The following is a 10,953-nucleotide window of genomic DNA, read 5'->3' as shown; positions in this document are numbered from 1 at the left end:
GATATCCAGATAATCATGCTTATTTTTACCTTCCATGATTCCGACACACTCCAAACTTAAGCCACCTAAAACAGCTAATGTCCTCTGTAATTCGGAGGAAGTGCCTGCGAAATAAAAGTGTTCGGAGGGGGAGGGCATAGGGCCATTGAAATTCCGTTATAACTCATTTACCTGAAAACGACCAAAAGATACTCCGAGTGAAAGTCAGGAGACAGTTTTGCCGAGGCTGCTTTCATTCTAATAAGACCAGCCAACCAAAATTGGATAAAGCCAGAGCAAGGTATTGCACAAGCTTTTACTAGATAGCCTAAAAAATTATCACACATCATGTACAACAAGATTGAAGAGTTCCCTTCCACCAAGCAAGATTAATAAGAAAAACAAAACCTAGAGTTACATATGGCCTGTCCAATCTTACATTCTCGGTTGAGATAAATCAAATACAACTCAACACCGGGGAAGGAAAACCAGATACTACCTCTTCGCACCTTTCGATTGTGCAAGCACGCGGAACAGACCCCATCCATCCATCCGGAATTTAATGGGATTTCCGCCGTGTCATTACAGCACATAAACTGAGAAGATGGACAGCTTCATCAGATTGGGCCAACGAATGATTTCCAATTTGTTCAAGATGATATTGGTTCATAAGGGTATGATAGCCATGGGTGTTTTAGAGCCTCCGCGGCTGAAGGGCGCTTCTTTGGGTTTATTTCAAGCAGATGAGCTACGAAGTCAATAAAACCTTGATCCCCCATTGGTAACCGATGCCTTAAGGATGTCTTTTTCGGAATCAAGTATTCAAGTCTGTTGGTCTCCTGAAAAAAGTATGCAATTTGAATGAGTGAAGGTGGGAAAAAATGGACCTGCTGTGGCATGCATGCTCGTATAGGACTTGAAAAGAATAGGATGATACAGCTTCATATCTTAAAAGAGGATACCAAATACAAAGAAAAAAATCGACATGACTACGCATGCTTTTTCTAACCTGCTACCAGGATCTACGACAACAGAGAGTTCCACTAATAACCACCCAAAAAGAGCTCTCTCCATTTAAGAAGAAAACAATTGGATACAGGACCAAGAATATTCATAATCATGAGATTTCAATCTAAAATCTTCATAATTTTATATCACTCTTCACGCTGTAAAGAAAAACGATCAGTTACTTTGGTCTATCACGTGTTCAAGGCCTGCCACAGTTAGTTCATAATAAATATGCAAATAAAACTTCAAACGCAATGTACTTGAATAGTTATCATGAACTTCCTGTCCCATAGAAGCAATAGGGGTTGCACCATATAAAATTTATCATAAACCTGATCATTCATAATAACTTCTTTTTAAATAAAGGACATGGACAAAACCAGGTAAAAAATACCATCGAAGTTGTAACAAAATTTGATCTTGATTATGCAAAAGGAAAATTAAACGTGAGATGAATATCATGGACTCACTACAAGAAGGAAGAAGAATTCTGAAAGGGGAAGTGTAAATATAAATTGTAAGTGTAATCCCATGTCCGTCAAAACCGTTGAAAGAAACATCAAAAAGGAAAAGTTACCACTTCTGATAAATTGCTTTTCTACATTTTCATTTCATTTTTTTCTTTTTTTGTTGGGGAGGTTGGGGGGGAGGAGGGTGCAGTATCCAAAGCACCAACATATTATTGGTCCAGTATACTCTACATACAAGTGAAGATGTGGTGAGGGGTTGAATGTGAGGTACTACCTGATTCCGCTCATAAAGCATGTGATTTTTTGTAAAGTATTTGTATGTATCTCGTCCTTTGGCAAGCATCTCCTGTTCAATGGATCCGATAATCCCAATAACTCGAGCAAGTAAAGTTGCAGGAGAATCATTTTGAAAGAGGACCTACAAGGCAAACTAGAATGGTTAAGAGCACAAAGATTTCCACCAAAACAAGTCAGATGAAAAGATAATCAAGCAAATTAAATTTTAACATAAGGCAGCCACAGCATTGTTAAACAAAAATAAGATCTCAAGTCATCTATGACAAGCTTTTAGCAGTATATTTATGCAAATTAACCAAGAGACATAAACAAAAAAAACAAGTCAGATGAAAAGATAATCAAGCAAATTAAATTTTAACATAAGGCAGCCACAGAATTGTTAAACAAAAATAAGATCTCAAGTCATCTATGACAAGCTTTTAGCAGTATATTTATGCAAATTAACCAAGAGACATAAACAAAAAAAAGTTAGGGGAAGATCTGAGAAAACGCTAGTCCTAAAATTCTCTTTCTCACACTCATCAGAGCTAAATACTCAAATTCATGTCCCAGCCCTTCATACTTGCTTTAGATGTTCAGTATGAAGGCAATGTTTTCATACAATATGGATATGTTATGGCAACATAATTTCTGATGTGCATAACCAATCTCCAATGATCATGTACCTTGAGAATTTTCTGCAAGAACCTCAGACACCACTATAATATGTTAATGTACCTGCATTTTAGTCCTAAAAGGTAGCTATTATGATTTTGCAAGTCTATTAACTCTATTTTTAGATTGCTACTGAAGGATCTACATGCTGCTTTACTAACATAAGGGATTTAGTGTTGATTTTGTCAAAACACAACAGTCGAGTGCAATTAACAGTAGTAGTACTTAAAAAACCTATAAAGTCAGCAACAAGCATACATACATTATAAGTATTAAGTTCACATTGATGCACACATGGACATGTACGTGCATGAAGGAGGGAGGCAAAGAAAATGCGACCACCACCACATCAGAACCTTTCAGGTATTGTTCCTCATCCTAAGTTTTGGCCATCTTACATTCTTATGTTAAAATCCTCCAAATTCAATTTTCTGACTCAATAACCAATTCCCTCTATTACCAAGAGGCCAAAGTTTGGCTAGAAAAGCTTTTGGATGTGGATGGCAAAATCTACTAGCTTTTTCCTTTCAGAAATATATGGTTCCAGTCTAACATGTAACGTTGTCCTAATCATGGAGATTGCGCTCAGACTCAGTTCTTCACATAGTTTTTCCTCCCACAACTTTTAGGACAAAAAATAACCTAACAAACCTTCTAGCAGCTTTCATGAATCACTTCATAACAGCTTTAAAAAAACTAACAAGCAAGAACCTGACAATCATAATTAAAAGGAGCTTTATAAATGATAAATGTGACCATCTAGTTACTAGATATTTACCAGACATTTACTATATATTTACCATCTAGTTACTAAATATAACTAAAAGGAGATTTATATTTACAGGAGCTACAGTGAATATAATGCTTACATTTCCAGTACACAGTTCTGCCAAAATGCAACCAAGAGACCAGACATCAATCTTTTTATCATATGGAAGGCCCAAAATGACCTCAGGTGCACGGTAGGACCTCGATTGCACATAGGAACAAAGATGATCCGTTGCAAAACAACTGCTTCCCAGATCAATGACCTTCACCTCACATCTACTGTAGCTCTTGACAAGAATATTCTCAGGCTTCAAGTCACAATGTATAAGGCCCAAACCATGCAAAAACTGAAGTGCCTCTAAACACTGGATGGTAATTGACTGCAGAGGTTAATTTACAATAACACATCAGTTACAAACAAACTGAATGTTAAGCACAAGCTCTCAAAATATCATGATGCTACAAACCTGGAGTCTTGGCATAGTAAAATAAACTTCCCCTCCAGATTCTCTATTAAATTTATGAAACTCGTACAAATTAGCCTTGAGAAGTTCGCAGACAATTAACAAATGTTCCTGTAAACATAGAAAAGTCTCAGTCATAACTAATTTTATCATCCAAGAAACATTGATCAGACCCCTTTTATGAAATTTGGAAATCAGCCCAAAAAAGTTTATATATATAAAAAAGGAGAATAGGGAAAGAAGAAAGGACCCATAGACAGTTCACTTACACGATAGTAGAAATAATCATACAACCGGAGGATATGGTACTTGTCACCAGGATCATGCTTGTTAATATACTTGAGAAGCTTAATTTCATCCAGGCTCTGATCAAAAAAGTCTTTGTTGTTCTTAATAATCTTCACACAGACATCCATGCCAGTGTGAAGGTCATGAGCTTGAATAGCTTTACTAAATGCAGCAGAACCAAGATACTCTGTAACATGATACCGCCCAGCAATGACTGAATTTAAAACAACGTGGAAGTTTTTGTCCTCCTCAAAGCCCGTCCTGTGCAATCAAAAGTTCAGTTGAACAAAAAATAAATAAAACAAAACAAAAGAAGAGAGGTTTTTGAATCACTAAGACTTGAAGAAAATTTCTTATGAAAAACAGGAATACAGAAGGAGAGCCCGACAATAAGCAAAACAGCAATTATAGTCATAGTTACTGAAAAGAATATGCATACTACAAGATAATAAAGGGTAGAACAAAAGGAGGACACATTTAGAATGAACTCCATCAAATTGAAGCTAGCATCAAAGTATTATTTTGCAAGTGTATAGCACCAAATATCTTCAGCATAATAAATGCATACACAGTCTCTTCAAATCCTAAGACTTGAAGGAAACAGCTAGTGTCGTCTTGCAACGAAACTAATGCTACTAGACTAGTATAAACTATTTTTGAGGCAAAAGATTAAACTATTTCCACAAAAAAACCACGGAAACAAGTGAAATTTCTCAGTTCAACCCTGGACAGAGCCCAGTATAATCGATTTCCATTGTAAATTGAATTGCTATTAATGAACCCCCAAGAAAAAAAATCACTATTAAAGGTTAATCATAATAGAAGCCAAAAACAAATGAATCATGAACCTTACTAAGCCACAACAACTAACACCTGAGCATCCTGATAAGTACAAACAGGAAGGAAAGAAAGAAAGGAAGAGAAAAAAAAAATAAAGAATAAAAACAAGACACACACAGTATAAGACATCAAAATATAGAATCTCGGGATTAGGTTGCATTACAATCAACTTCAAGAATTATGCCTACAGAGTACAATGAAGTTGACAATATTACTGAACTCAATAATGCTCAGATGGCCAACCCACAGAAATAATGAATGTCACAGAAAATAAAATGTCTAGGACAGAAAAAAGTTTGTTTAGTCTAAGACTGGTACCACTAATTAACAGATAGAGGAAGAAGATACTTACCTGTTTTTCCTGTGGACAATCTTAAGATCAAAGGTTTCAAATTCTTCCTCCTGTGCCTTTATCTGTTTAACTTGCTCCTGCACAGCTATAGCTTCCTCATCCTCCAGTAACGCACCTGGATCTTCTTCCGTTGCCCTTGCTCTGGCTATTCCATCATCTTCTTTCTTTGCGTGCTCTGTCTCAGCGTAACCATAATTTGAAAGTGACGACGGGCTAGAATTTGCTGATCCTGCAACGTTAGCATTGTTTCCATCGATTGAACTCTTCACAGGTGAAGACTCACTGCTTTTCCGCCTCCATGAAGCAAGCATGTCATCATTTGTTACCAAACAGTCATCTGCTTCATCACTCACAACAGTATTACCTTTCTTTGACCAGAAAGCTTTCCCTGAGCTTGTCTGGACCAACTCTTTATCTCTAGGAGGGGGAAAAGAAAACCCTCCATCCATGTGATTCTTTGCCTGTGAATATGCACCTTTGTCATTAAGTGTGATGAAATTATCCAAATTGCTCTTATTCAATTTCTTTTTGCCACTGTTTGATGTTTCACTATAATTCTTATCTGAGTCATGCTGTGCTCTCCTGGACATTCCAATACCAATATCTTGATCAGGAAAGTACTCTAAATCCCCCTCACTACTACCACCAACCAAACTCTCCCGCACTTCACTGCCTATATCAGCTGCATCGCTATTGATACCTACTCCAATAGATCTGACCGATCCATGCTGATCATCATCCAGGCAAATATCATCTAATCTTGGCCTTACACAATCATTCAGAACTTTCCCATCCTGTAACATAATAAGTTCATTTGACTGAGTTACAAAACCCTGCCAGACGGGTTCTGCACGCATCAAATTTAATTCCTCTTCATCCATCAACTGTCCATCATAGTGGCCAATCAAGTCATTCTCATCACTTCTCCTATACATTTTGGCCACTGACAACCCTATAGGATCATCAGAAGGACCAACTGGATCAATATTTTTTGACTGGAAATACCGCTCACCAGAGAAGTAGGAATCCTCTTCTGCAAATGATTGATCATCCTCATCATTTTTGTTTTGTGTTCTATCTTGAGGGTCTGGAACACTCCCATGTCCTGTTCCCTTTTCATTGTCACTAGGATAATCAATTTCATGTGCCAAAAACCAGGTCTCGTCTTCAATAGGCTGTCTCATGTAGCCAACGTCATCATCATCTTCATATTCATCAGAGTCCCAGTACTCATTTGGGTAGTCAACAGTTTCACTCAATCCATCACCAATAGTTGCGAAACCAGACACTAGATCTGAAGTGTCCTCAGAAATGCCCTGACTTACAGATAGCCAACTACCTCCAACAGGCCGCTTTGCTCCTATAATTTTCCATGTGAAAGGCTACTCAGTATCTCAAAATTTAACAATTAAGATGAAACCAACAAGCTCATAGATACTGCTCAGGATAGAAGACAAAAAACAGCACTGTATCAATTGCTCACCAAGAGTAAAAACTGATTATAATTTAAATAGAACACTTGTAATCATATTATATGTGAAGATTATTACATTAGGATAAAGGCCTTCTCGTGAATTACTTTACGCTGGTTTCCACAGTGATGATAGCTAAATTTTAAGCCTTAAGTTCATGTATAAGCTTGTTCAATGTTTGAAAACTTCTTAAGCCCTTTCTTGACGATGCTTAGTGTTAAAACTTCTCACTACCTGATTATATATTATCTTTGTTCATAAGGCTTCTCTTGACTTGGTGCTAAGAAACATTCTCCCTAAAAAACCAATCCTAACCATCAAACTAACATAGTGTTGCCTTGCTAACCATAACAACATCATTATAAATCAACACCACTTCTGATAGAGCATGAACCTAAATATGATGGTTTACAATAGTGCTTTTTTTTTTTGCCTTGGTTGAGAGCAATGACTCAAATCCATATCAGTAATTTTCAGTTGACTTGTAACCAATACATGCATTTTCTTCTTCTTTTTTTTTTTGTCATTAATACATGCACTTTCTTCAAATGTTTCTTTTCAAGGAAAAAACCATCTATACACGCACATCTCAGTCTCTTTGATAATACTTAGAATGCTCTCTAACAGAGTTTGACCGGTATAGATACTTGTGAATGAATCTAGAAGATTTTGGTGGCCACATAGACTTCAAGTTCCAATTTAAAAGTAGACCATCACAGTATACTAAATCAGAGTCCTTGAAAATGCAGATACTATACAATTGTGATTAATGTTATACTAAATGAGCTAATTTCTTAATAGGCTACAGCACTGTAATTATTCAAGAATATATAAGCACATCCATAATGCTCTGTCTGGCTTCAAATTTTAAGGTGGGAATGGGGGAGCATAATACATGTAGTTAAGTGCTTGAATATCCCATTACCTTTAAGCAATTCAGATAACAACTGGAACAACATTTCTAGAGCCCTATTGGATCATGATTGATACAACTTACTCGTGGCTCCTTCAGAATTCGGCCAAAATTTATGTCATAAATTACAACTATTAAGCATCTCAACTACGGAGAATCTGATTATACTTCAATTTACTTTCTTAAAACTACAAGTGCTACTGAGTGAATCGATATAGATTTTCTACAAGCAGTTGAACGTGCTCTCTCAAGTTTTATGGTGTCTCTGCTTCCCACTTCCTACCACAATACTTTGTCTGATACAGCTGTTTATATCAAATGGATATCCATCAATTTGTCAACATTTTATTCCACATGACGTTGCATACTTATTATATTACTTCCACAAGGTCAAAGTTTCAATTCTTTATTTATCCATCTCATTTTGTCGCATTCAGACAGTAAGTATGAGAGTTTTATCATGTCCTACCAGCAACACCATCCAACAATTTCACTTCAACAAATTAACACATTAAAAAAAATCGAATAAAACCATATGCAGGAAATTTCATTTGGCATACAACTTTTTGTGTATGTCCATAATCAACACAGTTCATAATTAAGCAAGAGACTGTTGCACAAGGACAAAACTCAGGCCATCTCTCTTCTCTTTATCGTATTATCCGTTTTCTACTGACTGCGAACAAATTTGCCATTTGACAGCTAAAGAATTCAAAGGTAAATGATGATTCTCCTCATATAGTGCAATTTCATAAAGGCCAAAAATGGCAATGAATCAAGTGTAAAGATTACACACTACAATGGAGTCAAGTATTTCTATGCAACCAACAAGAAGCAGTATTTCTATGCAACCAACAGGAAGCATGCATTTCAAGAAAATAAGCAGTAACCATGCTCAAAAAAGGAAGATACGCTATCAGCAATATTTATGGAACAGAGATCGCATATTGGAGTGAAAACTACTAGCAACAGTGAACAGACCTGATGTATTAATTTCTTGTCCAATTGGAACATCCAAAAACGACCCTATAAGATACGTATTCTCAGCACTTGTAGACTTTGGGCCAGGTCCATCAATTTCATATTTCCCTTCCCAATTAATACTGAAGGGCTTTTCTTCTGACTTGAGTTTAACAGGTGGCAACCTAGGGAACTCTTCCTTTTGATTTTCAGGAGTGTGAGGAAAACACAAGGCACTGAAATCCTTTGGCTCACTCCCTTGGGCCTTCCCAAAGTACAAAGATCTTCCTACCTCATCCACTTGTTCTTTTATTGCTGCCCTAATGTCATTGACCTCTGCCTTTCTTTTAATTTCCTTTTTGTCACCAACGCTAACAGTACCATCATAACTGGATGATGTATCGCCTTTGGAAAACGGGAGAATAGTCTTTACTGAACAATCTTTCCACAGTTCTGAGGATGGATGTGAGAGTTCATCATTCCTAGACCATGTGTAATCCACAGAATCATCTTTAGTGGATCCCCCAGTTCGCTTGTGCGGTGGGTCAACTTCCTTGAGGTCAGTATCTTGATTTCTCTCGTTCTTCAGTTCCAAAGTTGACTTACTGGTACTTACAGGCCAAGCTGTTCTCTTATCACTAGAAGAGGCATCTTCTTCACCAGATTTTGTATTAGGCTTGACACTGTCAAAAACCTCAACCAAACTCACCTTTGATTTCCCATGAACCTGAAACCCTGAAAAGTTGTTTGCACTGGCACTTCCAACATCATTCTGATAAGACACAGTTGGGCCATTACTGTGACTATACTTCCATGAATACAAATCAAGCACCATATCATCAGAACCCTTAGAAAAAGTAAAATTCTTGTCACTTGTTCCAACAGATTGATCAATTTTGCTTTTGTCTCCAATATTAGAAACACCTTTCCACTTGTTCTCAGACCCATTTCTCTCTGTCCCACACTCTATCTCTTTCACAATGAGCTCCTTTGAAACTTCACCACTACTCCGTGAACTCGACTCCTTTGAAACCTCCCCAGTACCCCAAGAACTCATGCCTAGGCTTTGCACGACTAGCTTTCCCCCATTTGCTTCTTCTGACGGCATACTTAACCCCTTATCCTCAAGCACAAGCTTCTGAATTAACCCATTCAAATCAGGCCGGTTTGTCAGCTCACTGCGGAATGTGGCCTCAGTCCTAGTTAAATTGTTCCTTCTCAAAATTTCCAGAATAACATCAATAGAGCTCAGGTCCGCCATTTGTATATCAATCACTACAGGAACTTCCCAATAGAAGAACCTCAGCACTAGAAAAAACCCTTCACCACACCTGGTAAAAAAATTTAAATCGTCAAAATCCTGCACTGAACTCAAAAGCAGTTACCAAGCTCCCAAAAGAACACAAATTTCTCATCATTTTAACCCACATTACTCATGCCAAGAAAAAAAAGGAGAAACCCAAAACTTAATTACCTCATTGCCCATAAAATCAAAAGACAAGGACACAATGGTACTGTCTAAATGCTAATCCAATTCAAAGGCAACTTACAGAGAGCCAAAAAGGTACAACAAAGCACCATATACCGGCCCCAATAAAATCGGCATTCAAAATTTAATAAATTTCGGGGAAATGCAGAAAAATAACCCAACTTTTTTTTAATCTCGGGATTTCCCCACATTTTCTCGACAACCCAACGGAAAAACCCTAGCAGAACTACCCATTTGGGGATTTCGAGATCTGAAAACAACCCACTACTCAAACCCTAGAGACCATTTCAATTGCTCATAAAATTAGTCAAGGAAAACGAAAATTTGAAGAAGGATTCGAAAATGGAATTGCAATTTTTAGTAGGGGAAGAAATGAGAACTTACAGATCGAAGAAGAATATGTTATCTCCACAACCAAACAGAGAATAGCTTTGCAAAGTATTATTGAATCCATCGCCATCATCTATCTGCCTGCAAATAAATATTTTTGTTTCCTGGTTTTAGTATTTTTAGCCAGCCAAACATTGCTTTAACTTTTCAGTAGGAAGTGAATGTTATGAGTAGTTTTTAGCTAATGCATCTTTTGATTTTGATTTCCTTTTTTTTAAAAAAAAAAATTTCTCAATTTTTCTAATCAGTGATATTTGTTTACTACCATCCAGGGGGCAGATGCTGTATTATGTAATAGACCTGATTTTTTGTAGAAATCTCACTCTTTCCCTATCTACTTTCGAATGCGTCCATTTGGTCCTTGCACTTTTAAGAGATGTAGCATTGCCAATTAATTATATTTAGGACTACAAGGTTAACGAAATTCTTTTAATAAGAAATCATCAACGTTGGTTCATCAAGTAGTGATATTTAAAATTAAAAAAAAGATTAATTATCCATTAACTTTTAAATTTAATTGAAGCTCACTCATAAAAATAAAATGTCAACTTGAAATGTAAATATATAAGTCAAATTATTTGACTTATCTCAAATTCAGCTAAACAGAAG

General features: G+C 36.7%; 1 protein-coding gene across 1 annotated transcript; it reads right to left on the bottom strand.

The window, feature by feature from the left end:
* Positions 1-260: 260 nt before the first annotated feature.
* LOC113741941 (uncharacterized) lies at positions 261-10,539 on the bottom strand. Its single transcript, XM_027269617.2, has 8 exons — positions 10,339-10,539; positions 8,487-9,796; positions 5,121-6,480; positions 3,910-4,189; positions 3,644-3,751; positions 3,278-3,556; positions 1,732-1,875; positions 261-818 (listed from the first exon to the last, which is right to left on the bottom strand). Exons 2-8 carry the CDS (start codon positions 9,724-9,726, stop codon positions 630-632), a joined length of 3,600 nt encoding a protein of 1,199 aa, XP_027125418.1. The 5' UTR covers positions 9,727-9,796; positions 10,339-10,539; the 3' UTR covers positions 261-629.
* Between the last annotated feature and the right edge of the window lie 414 nt (positions 10,540-10,953).

Source organism: Coffea arabica, chromosome 4e (assembly GCF_036785885.1).
Source record: "Coffea arabica cultivar ET-39 chromosome 4e, Coffea Arabica ET-39 HiFi, whole genome shotgun sequence".
In the NCBI taxonomy this organism is placed as follows: Eukaryota; Viridiplantae; Streptophyta; class Magnoliopsida; order Gentianales; family Rubiaceae; genus Coffea; species Coffea arabica.
Note: the sequence above shows the minus strand (reverse complement) of the source record. Positions and strands in the feature narration are given on the sequence as shown.

Coding starts and splice junctions, on each gene's coding strand:
- LOC113741941 (XM_027269617.2), bottom strand. CDS start 9,726: ATGGCGGACCTGAGCTCTATTGATGTTATTCTGGAAATTTTGAGAAGG. Junction 6,481..8,486: donor ACAAGAAATTAATACATCAG/GTCTGTTCACTG, acceptor GGAAAATTATAG/GAGCAAAGCGGCCTGTTGGA. Junction 3,752..3,909: donor ATGATTATTTCTACTATCGT/GTAAGTGAACTG, acceptor CTATGTTTACAG/GAACATTTGTTAATTGTCTG.